The sequence below is a fragment of the Ilyonectria robusta genome (genome assembly GCF_021365365.1).
Source record: "Ilyonectria robusta strain PMI_751 chromosome Unknown BGZ61scaffold_128, whole genome shotgun sequence".
Taxonomy (NCBI): Eukaryota; Fungi; Ascomycota; class Sordariomycetes; order Hypocreales; family Nectriaceae; genus Ilyonectria; species Ilyonectria robusta.
The window spans coordinates 1,038-19,483 of record NW_025764562.1 but is presented as its reverse complement, the minus strand read 5'-3'; the positions used below and the strand labels follow the sequence as shown (position 1 = coordinate 19,483).

General features: G+C 50.5%; 5 protein-coding genes across 5 annotated transcripts; 3 read left to right on the top strand and 2 right to left on the bottom strand.

The window, feature by feature from the left end:
* Nucleotides 1–1,903: 1,903 nt before the first annotated feature.
* On the top strand, nt 1,904–4,863 carry BGZ61DRAFT_488090 (uncharacterized protein; the record flags this gene model as incomplete). The annotated part of the gene is made up of 3 exons (XM_046250069.1): nt 1,904–2,502; nt 2,573–3,959; nt 4,036–4,863. The coding sequence occupies 3 exons, from the start codon at nt 1,904–1,906 to the stop codon at nt 4,861–4,863; spliced, it is 2,814 nt and encodes a 937-aa protein (XP_046093089.1).
* Nucleotides 4,864–6,462: 1,599 nt separating this feature from the next.
* On the top strand, nt 6,463–7,001 carry BGZ61DRAFT_488089 (uncharacterized protein; the record flags this gene model as incomplete). Its single annotated transcript, XM_046250068.1, has 2 exons — nt 6,463–6,659; nt 6,698–7,001. 2 exons carry the CDS (start codon nt 6,463–6,465, stop codon nt 6,999–7,001), a joined length of 501 nt encoding a protein of 166 aa, XP_046093088.1.
* Nucleotides 7,002–7,549: 548 nt separating this feature from the next.
* BGZ61DRAFT_285589 (uncharacterized protein) lies at nt 7,550–9,385 on the bottom strand (the record flags this gene model as incomplete). Its single annotated transcript, XM_046238506.1, has 3 exons — nt 7,550–8,590; nt 8,675–9,297; nt 9,349–9,385. Coding segments are annotated over 3 exons (1,701 nt in total), but the record flags the coding sequence as incomplete, so codon positions are not given.
* Nucleotides 9,386–10,722: 1,337 nt separating this feature from the next.
* On the bottom strand, nt 10,723–11,846 carry BGZ61DRAFT_501220 (ClpP/crotonase-like domain-containing protein; the record flags this gene model as incomplete). Its single annotated transcript, XM_046251666.1, has 6 exons — nt 10,723–10,844; nt 10,901–11,078; nt 11,130–11,246; nt 11,358–11,387; nt 11,460–11,590; nt 11,645–11,846. 6 exons carry the CDS (start codon nt 11,844–11,846, stop codon nt 10,723–10,725), a joined length of 780 nt encoding a protein of 259 aa, XP_046093086.1.
* Nucleotides 11,847–14,779: 2,933 nt separating this feature from the next.
* On the top strand, nt 14,780–18,118 carry BGZ61DRAFT_376462 (uncharacterized protein; the record flags this gene model as incomplete). Its single annotated transcript, XM_046242505.1, has 7 exons — nt 14,780–15,370; nt 15,419–15,581; nt 15,640–15,722; nt 15,773–15,876; nt 15,931–16,215; nt 16,274–16,367; nt 16,421–18,118. The coding sequence occupies 7 exons, from the start codon at nt 14,780–14,782 to the stop codon at nt 18,116–18,118; spliced, it is 3,018 nt and encodes a 1,005-aa protein (XP_046093085.1).
* Between the last annotated feature and the right edge of the window lie 328 nt (nt 18,119–18,446).

Here is an 18,446-nt window from a genome sequence, read left to right as displayed (position 1 = left end):
TCTGAGTAATAGCGGGCGCAAGGGCTGACGGAGGCCAGGATGTGAGATACGTAAGTATCTCATTAATCCGCCTCTGTCAGCCCCGCACGTGTATCTGTTATTCTAGTCATAGAGAGCGATTTCTGCTATTTCCCTCAAAATACTATTTCTGTCGGTTCGGCTTAACTATTCGCCGAGCAGAATCTTAAAGCTTTGCTTACCCTTTTCGGCCATACTGCGCCGGTAACAGAACTAGTATTGTTATTGTACAGTAGGCCAGGGTAACGGCCATCGAGGTGTGAGAAGAGATGCCCCTTAAGCCCATGACTGTCGCCGTCTCAGACTGGCCCCTCCTGTCTTTTCCCTGTCTACATGTCTAAAATTGAAGCGTGTCTAAGGATGGCGGATCCGAGAATTGCAGCAAAAGCTCGACGAATACAAGCAAGAGATGCAGGACACAAAAGCCCAGATGGCGGAAGAGTTAAGGCAGGTCCGAGGACATCTGGACACCATCGTGAAGTGTCCAGCAATGGCCATTTCCGCCCAAATATGTCCGCAAACATCCTATCAAACAGAGGATGGATTGGTTGAGACAGCTTGGTGACGATGGATGATCTTGATTTCTTATCTAACGGAGGGCTAGGGAATGGTCTTATCTCCTTGGCAGCTGTAATGCTTGTGGGTCTGCCGAGACAGGGGGGAAAACCAATTGGAATGTAACGCATCGTAGGTACATAGGATCGCACTCAAATTAGCTGGTGATATTGGTACCAGCAATCTCTCTGGGTACAAATCGGTACATCGCACTTATCGCAGCCGTAGTAGGTCTGCTTAGGCTGCCGTTTTGGGGCCCGGCTGCTGTTGCCGTCAACAGCAGCTAAAGCCGGCCTCTGTGAGCTACGGGTTGTTGGATCACCAACCCGTCTTCCTTGACAGCCATAGCAACGCCGATATTTTGTGCCCTTGACACTTTTGTGGTATGCGTAGGGCGAGAATTCGTCGCCGGGTCTGAAGCGCTTCTCGCGTCACTCCTAAGTCCCACGCGCCGCACAGGGGGTCTGTGGGCTGCGGCGGCCCCACAAGCATTACAGCTGCCAAGGGAGATACTGTAGATGAGGTTGAGGGCCTCCGGCAGCCTCCGGGACCGAGGTCCGGAGGTCTGAGACCGGAGGACCCACCTGCCGGGGGTCTGCGACCTTGGTCCAGACCGGATTCCTAGCAGCCGGTCTAAAAGCTATTCCAGGCGTCTCACCATGATCCCAAAATGTAACACGTCTCTAGCCGATGATCTAGGTTGTTGAGGACAATCTAGGTTGGTGAGGGCAGACTAGGTTTGAAGTCTCTATCTAGAGCTAAAGGAAACCACGGTACGGATGCGGTCCGATGCAAAGCTGACCTTTTCCTATCAGGCTGTCTGACAAAGGCCTTCCAGTGCAAAAACCGCCAGAGATGTGCCAGGTGCGCTAAGGAGGGACACCGGCACGACAACTGCGGCGAGAAGATATTGAAGTGTGTTCTCTGCGGAGGCCTACACGAATCGTTCAGCAAGAACTACTTGAAGCTCTACCCTGTAGCGAGTAGGACGACCCTGATGCGATAACATTCCCCCGACAACACTAACTTCGGGGCTTCTATAACACGAGGAATCATACAAAGGGCTTGGTCCTCCCGGGCGTAATGAATTCCATTCCCATTCCCATGACCCGCGACGCCCCACTTCGTTCTGTTGTTGTTTCAAAAGTTTCATTCTCGCTGTTTGTTGTTATCTAACATCCGGAAGGTGTCACATGACCCCATGCCTCCCTCATGACCCCACTTTTCCGATGGGTAGACATTGCCTGACTTCGTAGCCACCCCAACCCTCGTCATTATTTGCCCTTATAGTTTGGTGATTTGTTTCCCCGGACTCAATATCTGTGACAACATGGACGGCCAATCGGTCTCGTCCTACCTCGCATACAAGCAAGACACGAGCGCCTTCTTGTCTTGGCTTGGTTCCGCCTCCAAAGTGTGCGGTTGGAGGCAGCCCAAGAGGAAAAAGGATGCTACGTCAGAGGTGAAATCGCCGGTTCTTAACCTCACCCTGGCTGACAAGGGCTCTCAAAGATTGAAAGGCAGAGCGCGAAAGGAAGCAAAGGAGGCCGCAGCGGCAGGTGCCGGTCAACCAGGAACCACTCCTGTATTTTCGCGCTCGGTAACAGTGTTGCCGAAGCGGACCTTTACTACAGCCGAGCTAATTCAGCAGATTGAGTTGGTTAGCCAGGCTGATGCAGCACAAAGACCAGAGGTGCGGATGCCAGTCGCTGTCTACAAGGCTCTGCAACGTGCAGTCGGGGCCAGAGAGCGCTTTGCAAGATGGTATCGACGGACTGGAGCCAGCAGCGATGATTCCATGGAAAGTCACGACTATTTCACCGGTATCCTGACCAAGGCCCTCATTCTTCTTCGGGGCGTTGACAATGGTCCCGGCCATGCTGCCGACCATCCTTCAGACGGCAAAACAAGCGACATCAACTTCATGGAGTGAGTTCTTCTGTTTATCCCTGCATCTCCGTCTCCGTACAATGTGAATCACCCATCTGACCTCTAGCAGGAATATGTTTGCGTCTCTTCAGGTGGAAAACACGTCTGAGGAAACCGACGATCAAGCCTGCTCCAACAGCCAACCTGCCTCGCCTAGCGCCTTAACAGGAACGGATAGCAGTGTCCAGTTCGGCATCGAAGAGGACAAAAATATGGCTGAGATCGATTTTGCCATCTTCTCCATCTTCGAAGACGTACACCGCCTTCGCGCTGAGACGCAACGGATTTGGGCCCGACTGAAGGATGGCGACATAAGCCTCATTCAAGCCACGCTGTCCCTCGCCGTAGTGATAGAGCTGGTGCGACAGGCCGAGGAAGAAGCAATGCAAGTGGTGGCCTCGCACACCACACCCGAATACTTCGCCGATGTTTTCAGCACGGGGTCTTACCAATTTTTCGTGGGAAGGATCTACAATTCCAAGGCGCTCGGCAGAGAAAACGAATATAGCGTGAACGATAAGGAGCACGCAATTGTCATTACGCCTTTCGACGAATTTGTTCTTCTGCCTCTTGGCCACACACTGGTCAAGTTCCAATACTTTTGGTTCAAAGATCATAACCCCACGATGCCCGTCATCCCGCTGCCTCCTCTGAGGATGGATTACAAAAGCGCGGCCAGCCTGCTGGATGATCCTCGATATCGAAACTTTGAGGCCGAGGATCAGCTTCTGGTTCAATTATGCCACGAGATGAGATTCATCGAGGACATCCGAAAAGGAAAGCTCTTACGCCCGTACAGCCTGAAAGACAAGGAGGCTATCAAGGAGTCGATTTTACCGTTTGACGACCTCTTTCACAGTGCTATGCGTCCGATCTGGGATCAAGGACTAATCAGCATGCCGAGTGCATTCGCAGCCAGGGCCATGGTGGATATGTACGAAATTTGCGGCCCACATCTCAACGGAAGCCAGCTACTATCAAAAGAGGCCAGACTATGCACGGAGCGGTTTGGCTTTGCTCAAGACGGCAATGAGGTCGTTGACGTGCTTGGTCTCCGGGACGACATCGTACCACGATTGACAGACACCCGACAACTGCTTGCCACACTCTGGCGGAGATCAACGAATGACCTGACTCACGATTCATTTTTGCTTAAGCACAGGGAAAAGTTCGGCGAAAGGGTACAGATTGCACAAAAGAGGATGGCTAGCGGCGGAGGCGAGGGCTTTGAGAACTTTCGACCCAAGGACCACAAGGTTTTGACTTCCAACCCCTCCGATGACCAATGGGCCGCTACTTTCACTGGCATTTGGTATCATGAGTCTCCCAGCTTTTTCAGGGACACCAACCTCTTATATGGCGGAACAGCCCTTTTAGAGGTTGTGTCTGTAACTGAACAGGCTGGGATCGCTATTGCTAATGAGAGCATGTCTCTCTTTTGCATGGCACATGTATACGTAAGTGACCTAAACCTACCTCCTTGAACATACATGGGTAGTAAATATTGAGAAGGAATAACTGACAATACCTTAGAACGCTGCAAGACAGCTTGGTGGACTGGATCTATATTGGCCAGAGCTGGATCGCGTTATGGAACTCCACGCCGCGGCTCTTTTTGCCAACGACGTCCCTACGACACCACAAGCCATATTTGACAGATTCAAGTACCGGATTGGCATGGGAGCACGTTCGACCTTTTCTCGCTCATTCGCGTCCTCGTTCTCCACAGGGGGCAAAACCCCGCAACCACAGGGCCGATGGATGCTCCGGCCGACCCCGACGTCGACCACGATTCGAGAGTTTTTTGATGCGAATACCAGCCCACGCTCTCTCCCGAGATTGGTTCACCAGCTAGAGGGCCAAGCCTCGCAGCAGAATCAGTCTGCACCAGAACAGTCCCGCCGGAAGCTTCGAGGATCCGTTACCCCCTCGGCCTCGGCAACTGGGTCTATCGCAGGCACCAGCCAACGGCAGATGACCTTCCAGCAAACACTCCAGCACTTTGAGAAGCATCTTGACGCTGTTCTTCCCGACATGCGGCTTGATTACATCACATTGACTCGCACCTGTGATGGCCTGCTTGACACTCTCCGTGCCGAGCTGCTTGCCAAGTTCAACGTCTCGTACACGCTCAAGAACGGGCAGACAGGCCGCTCTGACGACATGCACAATGCATTTGGTCGGGTTGAGACCGCCCTGTGCATCTTCCAGGAGACCGCGAATGCTGCAGACCTGCACGAAGAGATGAAACGAAAGAAGTATAGGGGCTTGGATACTGAGATTTTGCCCGTGGGCAAACAGCTCGAATACGCCGCCGAGTTTTTGAGGCTACATTTAACACGGGCTAGCCGAAGCGGATAACGTACCGTAGTCACAATATCCCGATTATTCTAGTGGTACGTTTGTAGAGTAGCTTGCAGGTACGGAAACAGTCGTTTAACATTATTGCGGTCCGGCTCCCTGATGTGGCTTGGCAGCGTTGAACCGCATACCTACTAGGATTCTGTGGGGCCAGGTATGGAGGTGGAGGCTTATGACAGTCAAAGGGATAGATTAATTCACATCGAAACCTTACCCCTTAATACCTGAAACGGAACAAATTTGTGTGGGTGTCCCGCCCGAGGGCGAACGGCCACGTAATTCCTCGGCCACTCCCAAGCAGCGTCGTCCCCGCACATTCACCATTCAACGCCATGGACGGAGGACCCTTTCAAAAGTCTTGTCCAAGCGCTAGCAATGCCAAGGAGCAGGGGAGGGTAGGCAATACGTGGGAATAATTGCCTAACATAGCGTACAACAACTTGTTTGTATGTTATTGTTGTTAATGAAGTCTGCAGCTCTGATTCTGCCATCCCTATTAGCTACAACAGTCATAGTCAACATCTCTTACACCCTCTCCTACCCCGCTGTAAGTTTCGGTCCCCCTATCTACAGTTGATCTATATGAGCCATATATTTCTACCGACCAACTCAATGACAGTGAGGCAAGCTGCAATGACGCTATTGTTTACTGGCTGTCTTGCTATAACTCTATTGAGGATGATGGTGAGAGTTAAGATCATAAGAATGATGACAGTAAGTGGACTGTTAGTCCTATTATACTACCTGAGTATAGAGGAGTCTTATAATAATTAAGAAGGCTTATTTAAACTAAAGTTAAGTTAGAAGGTACTATTAGATATTTAAGTTAAGAGGAAAAAGAAATATTGTAGCAGGCCGTCTAGTACTTTTGGACTAGCTAGTCGCTAGCAGGGATGTAATAGGGATAAATAGGGGAGGAAGCTGTATACAGAGGAAGGGAGGATCATTATATCTTTTATCATTGAATTTTCTTTCAGTTAGAGAGACAGTCATCTCGACGACCTTATTGTTAGAGTTAATACAGACTTTTTGCTCTTGATTTTTAAGAGATTTTATAAGACTATTTTGACTGCAGTTACAATCCTTATTCAACCTCAGTCTTCTACTTTATTAAATTAACAGGCTGTTACAGGCCTCATTAACATCTTGCTACTTTAGCAGGCAAAAGGGATAAAGATAAAGAAAACAACTCCAAATCAATAACCTAATAAGGGCTCAATAAGGAAGCTGCTAGCTGCCCGAACCATAAGAAAGGTCAAGTTGGCAAGGCTGTAAGGGCGATCCGGGCAGAAGGCGGCAAGGTCTCGCCGAGGGGTCGGTGTGATCAATAGGGTCAAAGAAGGATGAGATTTGCGTCTCTTGTCCGTAGTCTCTGGTATGTAAGGAAGATGCCGGCCGAAAACACAATCAGATACTGGCATCTTTAATAGCAAGGAAATCGGCAAGACTGAAACGGAGATTAGGTGAAACTGGGTAATTCTGAGGCAGTTATTATCTAGAGTTTCTCTCAATTCTTGCAGCTAGGGCAATATATTCGTTATCGTGGACGCCGGGATAATACTAGCGTCAAGATATTTAAGAGAATAGTGAGGATGAATGATGGAGGAATACCTGTGGTCTGACAATCCTCTGACATACCTCCCCGATATCGAACTCAACCCTTACACTGCTCCTCTCTTCACCAAGCCAGGCATCAACAACGCCAAAGCCGACAAGGCTAAAGTGGCCGAGTCTGGCGGCGCCATCAACGCAGGCACCTTCACCGCGGACGCTTTGCACCTGTCCCAGGACGTAAGGTTTACGGGCCCGCCGACCAGCCTCTCGATCTCAACAGCTTCCTCGTAAGGCTAAAGAGCCTCAAAAAGGCTTTCCCGGACCTTCACTTGGAGAACAAGCCCTATACGCAGATCATCGCTCAAGGGGACTGGACTGCCACGGTTGCTATGCTGAGCGGCACGTTTAAGGGGTCTCTTGAGCTGCCGGCTTATTTGGGCTCCCCGTCTGCCAAGCCTAATGGCAAGAAGTTTGGTTTGCTTCATTATACTATCTGCAGATGGAAAAATGGAAAGATCTTGGAGATGCGCATCAATGCTGATGTCTTTGGTATTGTTGGCTGGCTGGGGATTCCGCTCGAATGAGGCGTCTACCGGTGAAAGTTGAGCGATGACTGGATGTGGAAGGTCGAAGAACTACTAGCAACATTGGGCTGTCTATTCAAATTCCGACTGGGAGATGCAAGATCTGCTGAATCACGGGTTGTTGACTAGGCCATTCTCCATTGTCCGTGTCTTCTACAGCCGATCATCCTCCCCTCCCTTCTTTTTTTCCTTTCGTTTTATATTTGGTGTAGTAGCGTTAGATATTCAATTCCCCAGAACCCTGTTCCGATTTAAATAACGTGGCCACGATCCCATTCCATTTGAAGCAACGCCCAGTAGGTCGCATCTATGCCCTGCAGCGCCCCATTCATCTGCCCCGGCTGTGATATCAGCTGCACTGAAACTGCTCTGGCCGTTTTGAGGATGGAAGTGAATTGGAGCGAAAGGTTCCATCATGTCGTCGCTCACTGGTTGAGAAGAGCCTGCGGATAACGTGATCGCGGCGTCCAGCTCCAGGGGCGGTATGAGTGTCTCGAGGCGCTGCATTTCTTGTGTCTGTTCAAAGGTCTCGGAACTCGCGGCACCACAACCTTAATTGTACCGAAATAGGGTATTTGGAGCTCAACACTTGGAGGAAACAGCGAATACGGGTTGGGAGATTCTGACTCGGGAGAGTTCAAGAGAGGCAATAACCGATTAATGACATCAGTGGATTCCTCGAACAATTTATCGCTGTTCAGGTATGCGAGGTCCTTCATTCGGTCCTTGACTGTAGTAATAAGAGCCCTATCTGTGCCTCGATGAATTCTTTCGTCGTTGCTGACCTCCGGATGATGCGCATGAGATACCAGCAACGTCATTGCCGCAACCAGGGCGGCATAATCCACATGACGACAGGCGAATGCCGATTCGTTCAAGCTCCGGAAGACATGAAACCTTTCCAGAACGTTGCGGCTCGAATTGGTACAAATCGTCTTGCTACCTTGCTGGCCATTCAGAAGCAAGGGATTTCTCAGCAAATATGGGATATGCAGCAGGATCAAGAGCAAATGGTGATTCATCTGCAGGATTATCCGCCCTGCTATCTCCGGCTGGGACCTCAGACTCTGCTCTGCGTCAAAGAGGGAAAGTTTCCACCATTCTTCACCCATGAGACCCTGACCTGCCAAGAGATCGCGACTGATCTGTTGGGTCATGCGGTCAGCCTGTGCCTGGGTAGAGTTGTTGCGCTCGATCATCTTTTCCGATATCACTGCATGCAGCTTCTCCAGCTTCTCCCAGGGAGTATCCCTCGCCGTTTGTGGTTGGGCGGCGAAGAAGTTATCGTGGCTGCCGGCTGGAAGTCCAAGGAGCAGGGACAGGTAGCGGTCAGAAGCAACGGATCGAAACCATAACATATCTGGCGACGGTGGATATCGTGTTGAGAATGGCGTGGTCGGAGGGGACTCTGGGGCGGTGTTGACACCCATAAGTTGTCCAACGCTGAGGGCTTGTCGAAAGATGAGCCAGGCCTTCCTGAGGTTCCCCGCATTTTGTTGCCAGTAGCCCAAGAGCAACAGACATTCGAGTCCTTCAAAAGTGGACACAAAGCGATCGGCGGCGATGAACTTATCCACACCATCGACAATCTCCTCCATCGTTCTCAATATTGAAGTACGGACTGAAGGCAATAGGCCTTTAAACCTTGGGGAAAGCTGCTGGATGCAGATGACCAGCTGCAAAAGGCGCTTGGCCAACAGAGTCGGTCGGCTTGACGGCGATGGTATGGCTCCGATAGCTTCTGGAGGTTCTGAGATGCCTTTCGCAATATCAGCCTGGCGATGGAATAGCGTTGTGACAAATTGCGGCCCGGCGCTGGCCTCGAGGATGGCATTGACGTCGCTCTGCGAAGGGAAGAGTTTGTATAACGTCTCCGCATGGGTACGGTCACCAGCGAGATCCATATTCGTCTCGTGTGTTGTTCCAGAGGTGAGGGATGATGGTGTCTCGTGAGAGCTGGAGACGGTTGATATCCGAGGAGGAGCAGGATCGCTCGTCCTCGATGGGGATGGCTGCTCGAGCTCATTCATACCGGCATAAAAGAACCCGGCTGATTCTTGAGTGAGGATACCAGCGAAGAGATCAGCGGATGAACCAGCTGCAGATCGCTCCGCAAGCCTCCCCATCAGCTCCTCCAGCCGACTGAGCCGCCGTGCGAGATTCCGCATGGACAACTCAGATGCCTCTGATTCATCGGCAAGCTCTTGACTGCGACATATTGACCCGCGGTTCCTACATGGCGTACACACAAGATCGCCCGGCGTTGAGTATTGACATCGTATCTTGCGGCGGCGGCCTTGAACAGTTAGGAAACGGGCTTGTGTGTTGTGACGAGTGTCAGACCTACATTCCCAGCAGCTATGCGTGCCTTTGCGGATATTTCTAGCCTGGATTCTGGCATTTGCCTTACTTGATGAACTCATCTTTGTAGGGAAAAAGTGGTAAAGAAATGAGAGACTTTCGTAGAGAGCGCGTCTTAACTACATACGAGTACGGTATTACTAAATAGCTTAACTAAGCGGACCCCCACAACTGCGTATAAAACTAAGTCGAGTCTACGTAAAAACGGCGTAATTTAAGGCTATCAGTTAGCTCAGTTTACTAGGGCTTAGTTAACTACAAAAATATATTACAAAATTAAAAATCAAAATTAAAAAATAACTCGTATAAAGTTATAACCTACTTAATAAATAAGTTAAGTAAGTATATAAGTCAGATAATAAGACTTAGACCTTAAAATGCAATTTTGGAAATGCTATTGAAATTCTAAATTATGCCTAACATAGCGATAAACTTAGAAATAAGCTAATTAATAAAGAATATTGTAACGCGGGCGGGCCGGACCAACCTGGGTGTATCAGCCCAGCCCACTATCGCTCCATGAGGGTTACGCTAGCCAAGCGTTAGGGTTTCGCCACATACATACTATAGATAGAGTACTGCGGAGATGACTGAAGCCTTCAAGCTTCAGTCTTAATATAACGCCTGTGGCGCCCTTTTGTACTTACCTGGCTACGTACCTATCCGGGTACAACCTCTTTACAAATATAAATATTAAATAATTCCTGAAAATTCTAACTCTTAGAAACCTAGATAGACACAAAGATAGATTATAATAAGTAACAGGCTAGGTCTATAAGAAGGTCTCGGCCTACACTCTCGATCTGACGATCCATGTCTATCCTAGGGTGTAGGGTAGGCAAGGGGGCGTTCAGTACTTGGTCGGAGTGTAATCAGGACGTCGGCCAGGCCGTGACAATAATTATAACTCAATTTCTACTTTTATTCTCTGTTTCTCTCTCTCTCTCTTTCTTTTCTTTTTCTCTGCCTCTAGGCAGCCAATCAGCATCGTCCTTTTACAGCAAACTTCTTTTTCCATTGCCAGCATAACAGCACAGGCCGCGCCGAAGTCACCGCGCCCGCACAGGCCGCGCGCGCCAGTACTGACTGGAGTCTTCGGCGGATGTACATAAACTGAGGGTTAGTAGCTAGCTTCGCTGAGGGTTGGGCCATTTTGCAGAGCTTAAAGTGAGGCTAGCGCTGCCCAATCCTCAGCGAAGCTAGCTACTAGCCCTCAGTTTGTGTAGGCCCTTGAGTCTTCTTTCCCCCCGTAAACAGAGCGACGCATAGGAGTTAGGACAGCTTGTGGCAATCACCTATTCATAACGTGACGGACTTCAACGCCATGTTCTCAGCTTCCCATTGCTTACTGGATCAGTACTTACTCCCACTTTGCAGGTCGTTTATCTAAGAATGCTGATACGCCTTCCCTTTTGTCCCGTGTTCCGAACGCATAATAATAGAGGTGTCGTTCGAAGTCATCATCGCGCCCCTTGTCATCGGCTTCGCTTGAGTATCAGAGCCCTATCGCCTTCTAGACTCTGACAAAGCAAACTCACCACGGCATATGGATTCTTTTGCAAGTGATATTGCTGACCTACTCATATTGGCTATTTGAGTAGCCGCCTCGAGGGCACTCGCAAGGACAGTTCCTGGTTCGAACAGCCCTGCAACCAGACCGCAGGATGCTGCCTCTTCACCTGTGATGGACGAGCCAAGCAGAATCATTTCCATCGCCTAAGGTTCCGTTAGTGTCGTCTCTCGACTTGTTGCGGACGACTCACTCACCTTGAACTTGCCCATGATATTTGTGAGCCGTTGCGTGCCCCCGGCACCTGGTATCAGCCCAATTTTGACCTCTGGAAGACCAAACTGAGCAGTTCGTGACGCGAATATGAGGTCGCACTGTACTTAACGTTAGCAGCTGAAGCTTATGAGACTTTACCACAGGCACCCGGCGAGCCCCTGGATTTTTCGAATCCTCGGGACAGAGAGGAGTCCGAAATATTGATTCACCATAAGAGCCACCTCAAAACCTCCACCAAGCTGGAGCATGATTTAGTGAGATACCTGAATCAAGATTCGGTCAGAAGGCCCTGCGCAAGAGCTGCCACTTACCGCTATCCCCTCTACTGCGGCGATAATCGGCTTGCGTACGGAACGCAGCCCATTGCACAGATCCTCCAGATATCTACACCTCGTCGCAGCCTCGGCGTCCAAGGCCGCGATCTCGTTAATATCGGCCCCCGCTTTAATGTGTCAGAATCGGGCATGTTAGGGTGTAAGGTATTCAAGCCACGGACCTGAGAAGAATGACTTTCCTCCGGTAACGACAATAGCCCGGACTCTAGCATCTCTAGATGCTATTGCCAGCTCGTAGAGAAATTTGTCCATCAACGCCTGCGAAAGAGCATTACGCTTTTGTGGGCGGTTGAACGTCAGTACGCGGATCTTCTCGGCGTGTGTGTTGACAGCGAGGAGTTCGGGCTCCGATGCGGAAGGCATCGGAGGAGGGGCGCCAGGTCCTGCCATAGAAGGAACTGAGCACACCAGGTTATTAAAGGCAACTTCAGCGATCCTTGGAGCACAACTCTCAGTAGGAGATTGAGGGGAACCAATTTCGGACTGTATATAAGTTTGATTCTTTTTCGTTTCCGTCATTCAAACCGAGGCGCAGCTTTATCCAAATCGTGTTAGCATCGAGCCATCATCCCCCCTGCTCCATAAGTAGCAGCAAACACCCTGAGTGGTGGTAAACGGCTAACGAGCCTCGTGGGTCAATGTCGCGTGCGTGCTTGTCAGAACCCTTGGCTGAAGCACTGGGGGATTAAGGTTCACGGCTAACGAGTCATCCCCTCACGCCGTCTCCTCACCATAGCTCCCAGCTTCCAACCACAAGGCGCCGTTCCACACCGCAAAGTACTAATTAATAACCTAGACAGACCAAGGCCATTGGCTCATCATCCCACCCTGGACGCCATGTCACAGAGTTCATGAGCTTCAAGGATCCACGGCACCCTTATCCGAAGGCTTGGCTGGTGAAGGCGGGGGGATGCCATTCGCACGCACTAACATAACAGCCATCCTGCGCGTACTAGGATAGGTCACAGGTTCATCTCTTGAATGGTCAAACACCTCCAAGCTGGTTACGACGAGGGGGTCGGGCCAATTAAAATGCGCAAAATAAAGGTACATAGTTCCTCATCTAAATTATATGGTGATATAAGTCCCAACAATACTGATTGTTACAAATCGCAACATTGGATACAGTAAAAGCTCTGTTAACTCGCGCAGCCTAGCTTCTCCTTAAAAAAAGGAGAACCAATACACTAGGCTGTCTGTTTGTGACGTTTTCGCGGTTAACAGTGGAAAAATGGAGACGCTAGGCTGCGCGAGTTAACCGGGGTTTTACGGTACTTGGCAACCGTGCCAACCTAGTCTGCTTGCGAAGCTTCCTCTTTGTAACGGGCAAGGCCCATGATGAGGCCTCGGCCTACGCTCTCGACCCACTAACACGTTGACCTACATTAGCTGGAAGACCAAGGTGGAGTCGGCACCTCTACCGAGCCGATTGTGGAGGAGGAATGTGAGAGATCCCATAGGCCCACGGCCTGCAAGGGGCATAGCACTAGAAGCGGACGGTAGTCCTTAACTGTATCAAGGCATAACGTTTGTTAGAACAGGCTGACAAATTGTCGACAAAGCCGGTGGGATAAGAGTCGTTGTGGTCTAGTGGTCTATTGCCTTCGTATTCTGAACATAGCGCCGAAACTCGATTTTCTACCTTCTCGGTTGGCTAAATAGAAAGAGGTTGCTGGGTCCAGTGCGAACCATGACTTGAAAGCTATCCCCTGGATCCGTTGTGATTGCCGGGAAACTGCGGGGGCGGGAAACCCCAGATCGCGGGGGCCGAGGCAGGTTTTGTGCACTACGCATCAGCCGAAATCTTAATTGGGAAATACGATAGTCTCTGGGGAGGCCTTCGCTGCGTAGGCGAGGAGTTGACGATGTCAAGAGAAAGTCCTCCACAAATTGCCAGGTCGGTCTGGGCGTGGGGCAGTTTGCCGATGAGTCCGTGTCATCGCAAAACCTAGAAGAGTTAGTTTGCTTGAAAATAATGGCTTCTCCGGGCCATCCTAGTGTCCACTCCCGACATATTCGACATACTCACGCAGGGTATCCGATAGCAGTTCCACAAGCTGTAAATATACCCGAGGCGTTAATAAGGCTTCTGGTGGCTCCGTTACTCTTTTGCTTAATATTACTTGTACAGTGAGGTTACTTTATTATCTTAGTTGGCCCTAGGGGAGAGCTGGGGGCTCTGTTCACCCGTTCTCCAACATGTCTCGTCTCGCCTAAGCTGAGGATGACAAAACTTGTTTAAGAAATAAACACCCTTTAATTATCACATACGAGAAGCTATTCCTTTTCCATCTTGTACCAATTATGCCTCGGTCCTGGGAGTTTTGCCAACGGACCAACGGATCACCATAGCCAAAGACGGCAACAGGGCGACACATTAGTAGCCGTACCCCAAATGGACACTTTGCCATCTCAGGCATGGTGAATATAATTAGCATCGATCTAGAGTAACGTGGCGAGGCTAAACCGCTTTCGGTAACAAAAGAGAGACTTGATTTAGTACATGGGCTGCTGCACCATGCACCCATCTTCGGGTACGCGTACTAGCTGGGGAGTCTACAGAGCCGGAATTCACATACTCAATAGGGTCTAACTTATCACATGAGAAGCAAGCAGACTCCCTGTGTGGCGATATCCCAGCTGCGGACTTCCAGACCTTCAGCGCGATAAACAGGAGTTTGTACACTTCCCATATCGTCAAACCGGGTTTACTCTAGGAGATTGTAGTCTATATTGAACGTAAGTTGAGTAACCTGCATCTGGTTCACAGTCTCATATGTCTTATGTAAATCTCACCTTTTATCATAGAGATCCTGCGGCCTGAGCAAGACACAACCGACTACCAACACGCGTAATAGTGTCGGATGCTTTAATAAGTTCTCGGAATGCTTTCTTAGACTTTACTATCCAAGGTATGTGCTCCCCGTCTAGCCTTTACCGATGCTCTATGCCCCTCCCCACTCTGGGAACTGTTGCCAGATAGCCCAAGCCGGGTCTTCAGACATGACGGTCTACCTCGGGAAACTGTTGGGTGGCCGCATCGGCAGTCATCGGCAGTCATCAGCAGTCATCCGCGGTAAGGGCAGATCCTTCTATAAATTTGACTGATGTCGGCCACTCGGGTGTACACTCGGATCTAGCTTTGTGGTTGCTTTCTCCATACCGACAATAGTAGCCCACTCCTTGCGTCTGTCATATCCAGGCTCCCTTATCACACCCTATTCAGACATTGTTCATCTTCTTGGTCCCATTCTCCTTGCAAGGTCGTCATCATGGCCCTGTTATCCGCAACTCCTATGGCTGCGCCAAGTCTCCTTCAGACAAAGTCGCAGGAGAGCATCTTATTATCCCCTCAAACACCCCACATCCAAACCACTGACTTGACATACGGCGAGCGCATCGATTGTCCCTTTCTCACCCTCACAGCAGCGTTCTACCACCACGTCCAGCACTACCCGGACACAGTCGCGGCAAGGGATCTCTCGTTGCAGCCGCCCCTGGAAACCACATATGCGCAACTAGGCATGCTCTCCCAAAGCCTAGCACACCGTCTCCACAACCTTGGCGTCAGGCCCGGGGACCGCGTACCGCTGGTTGTTACACGAAGTACTGAGATGCTGGTCGGCATCTTTGCCATTCTTAGCTGCGGCGCGCAGTACGTCCCGCTAGACGGAGGCGTCGTCCCGGATACGACGCTCCAGCTCGTACTGAAGCAGACGCAGGCGAAGGTGGCCTTATGCTTAAGATCTACGGCGAGACGAGTCACTGCGATGAAGGATGTCCAATGCCAGATCGTGCTGATTGATGTAGAGCTCGAGCTGACCGTAGACGACGCTCAAGTGGCGACGCAGCGGCTGGATCTTGCATCGGCTGAGAGTGGGTGCTATGTTATCTACACTTCAGGTATAGTTTCTCACCATGTAGACCTGTTAAAGTGCGGCAGTATGCTCACCAAATCGCTAGGGACGACTGGATCACCGAAGGGGGTGAGCGTGACACATGGGAACGTCACCAATCTCATCTGCTTGTCTCCTGGCAATCTGAGAATTCGCCCAGGAACGAAAGTTGGCCAGGTGCTCAGCATTAGCTTTGATATGGGTACATTGATGACATTACCCCTGGACAGTGAAATATCAGCCGACTAACGATCAAGTAGCTGCATGGGAGATTCTCGGATGCCTCTGTAATGGAGGAACGCTCCTCATCAGGAGCTCTGAATGGGATCAGACTTTGCGAGAGGTAAGTGAGCTTAACAATCATGACTGACTGCGTTCTGACACCAACTCGAGATCGATACCCTCATCTGCACGCCGGGTATACTCTCTCGGTATACCCCTGAGCAGTATCCGAACATCAAAACGGTAGCAACAGCTGGAGAACCAAGTTGGCAAAGGTGAGACCTGGCAAACGAGTTGTATGTGACCTTCGAAGACTCATAGTACAACAGTTTGGCGGACCTCTGGGCATCTCACGGAACCTACTACAACTGCTACGGGCCAACCGAGACCACAATTGTCAATACAATGTCCAAGCACATCCCTCGCCAACCATTGTCAATTGGTCGTCCTACACCGAACAACAACGTATACATTCTTGATTCTGACCTTAACCCAGTCCCGCATGGCGAAGTGGGAGTCATCTGGGGTGGCGGACGTGGTGTCTCGGCTGGTTATGTTGACCAGCCTGACAAGACCGCGGAGAAGTACAAGTTTGATTCGGTTGCTAACGATGGGTGAGTATGCTTCGAAACAAGTATCGGCTGGAAAGGTTCATTAGCTGATATACTGTAGCGCTTTGATGTATAATACTGGCGACCTCGGCCAGTGGCGCCCAGACCGACAGATCGACATCTTGGGACGTGTTGATGACCAGGTTAAGATTAAAGTGAGTGAAGAGCCTTTATGGAACTAAAAAATGGCATTTCTCACACTATGAAGGGATTTAGAGTGGAACTCGACGGCGTTTCTGCGTCATTATGTGCGGCTCCGGAAGTGTCTCAGGCAGTTGCCCTCCTTTTCGAAGACCAGATTCATGGGTTCGTGAGCCCCAAGTCCTGCGACTCCCAAGAGATTTTCCATCATCTCCGGACTTGCCAACCCTACTATGCTGTCCCCAGTCAGCTTCACTTGTGCGATGATCTGCCAAGGACAACCAACGGCAAAATCGACAAGGCGGCACTTCGGAAATTTGTTCTCGAACTCCAAAGCAGCCATGACGGTTCTAGCACTTGCTCAAGATCCAAGGCAGAATTGGAGACTTCCTCATCAGACCAAAGTTTGGATGCGTTGTCTGAGAGTCCGAACCTTTCTAGCGACATCAAGGAGAAGGACTTGACTCAGCCTTGGCGGGGTCTCATCCACCGCGTACTTATCCCTTATCGATCTCTCTTCTCGATCGTGGCCATCGGCAATATGGGTGCACTTATTGCGACGCTATCTCAAGATATTAACAAAGATTGGCTGAGCACCATGACCGCAATCAACCTCACCATTGCCGTTCTGGTCCGCCAGGACTTCATCATCAACCTCCTCTACACGATATTTTGTTCGGTTCCCAAGTCTTTCCCGCTATGGATTCGCGCGTCTTGCGCTAAGATCTACCATTTAGGAGGCGTTCACTCCAGTGCTGCAATCTGCGCCGGCATGTGGCTGCTGGCATCTGCCCTTGTCAACGTTGCCTGCGGCACGGCGAATCTTTGCACGTCGTTACCGCGTCAATCTCTCGCAGTAACAGTGATATCATGGGTGCTTATTGCCTTATTCTGTACCATGATTGTCATCGCCTACCCAACCATCCGAAAATCGCGCCATGACCTCTTCGAGCGAACCCACCGGTTTGTGGGCTGGACAATGCTCTGTCTGTTCTGGATCCAGACCTTCCTCGCCATCAACGACCATAGGTCACCAGACACAACGCTTGGCAACGCAGTGGTCACCACGCCAAGCTTCTGGCTTATCGTAATTTCCACATGCAGCGTCGCTACTTCCTGGCTCTTCCTCCGCAGAGTCCCGGTCGAGGCTGACGTGCTATCAAATCACGCTGTTCAGCTACACTTTGACTACACTGTCCCGGTGAATGGTTCATTCGCGCGCATTTCATTCAGGCCACTCATCGAGTGGCATTCCTTCGCTACCATCCCGGCACCGGAAGTCATTGGCCTACGCCCGAAGGGCTACTCGCTTGTGGTGTCTAACGCCGGCGACTGGACGAAGCAGTGTATTAAGAAGCCGCCGACGCATATCTGGGTCCGGGGCGTGCCCACGTGCGGCGTCATGCGCATCGCGACGCTATTCAATAGCGTCGTAGTGATCGCTACAGGGTCAGGAATCGGGCCGTGTCTCGGCCATATCCAGAACCCATCATGTCCGACGAAGGTCATCTGGTCAACGAAGACACCTGAGACGACTTTTGGGCAGGGCCTCCTCGATACCATTAAGGATAAGATCCCTGATGCAGTGATCCATGACACAAAGACTAATGGCAGACCGGACTTAGTTAGGATGGGGTATAATTTGGCAACAGCTCATCAGGCCGAGGCGGTGATTATTATTGCAAATGAGAAGATCACGAAGCAGGTTGTCTATGGGCTGGAAACAAGAGGAATCAACGCGTACGGTGCTATCTGGGATAGCTAGCTTTCCGGCTGTTTGCTGGACTGGTAGTTAAAGCATCACAGCTGCCTGGCAAGCTGACCTTACAACTGTGCGGCTACGGATGAAACAGAGAGACTGGCAGAGCGGATTCAGCTCTGTTCTTGATAGAAGCTGCTGGAATAGCCCATATCACAACAGACTAACGGCTCTATGTTTATAAGACTGACTCTTAGACCTTTATTTGAAAAGAAACCAAGAGTCATTCATGATCCCAATCTGTAGCTATTTGTGATAAGTGCGCCGAGTGATCATATTCTTACAGATCAGGGATGCTTGTGTAGACAAAAGCGGACACCCAAGCCATACCTCG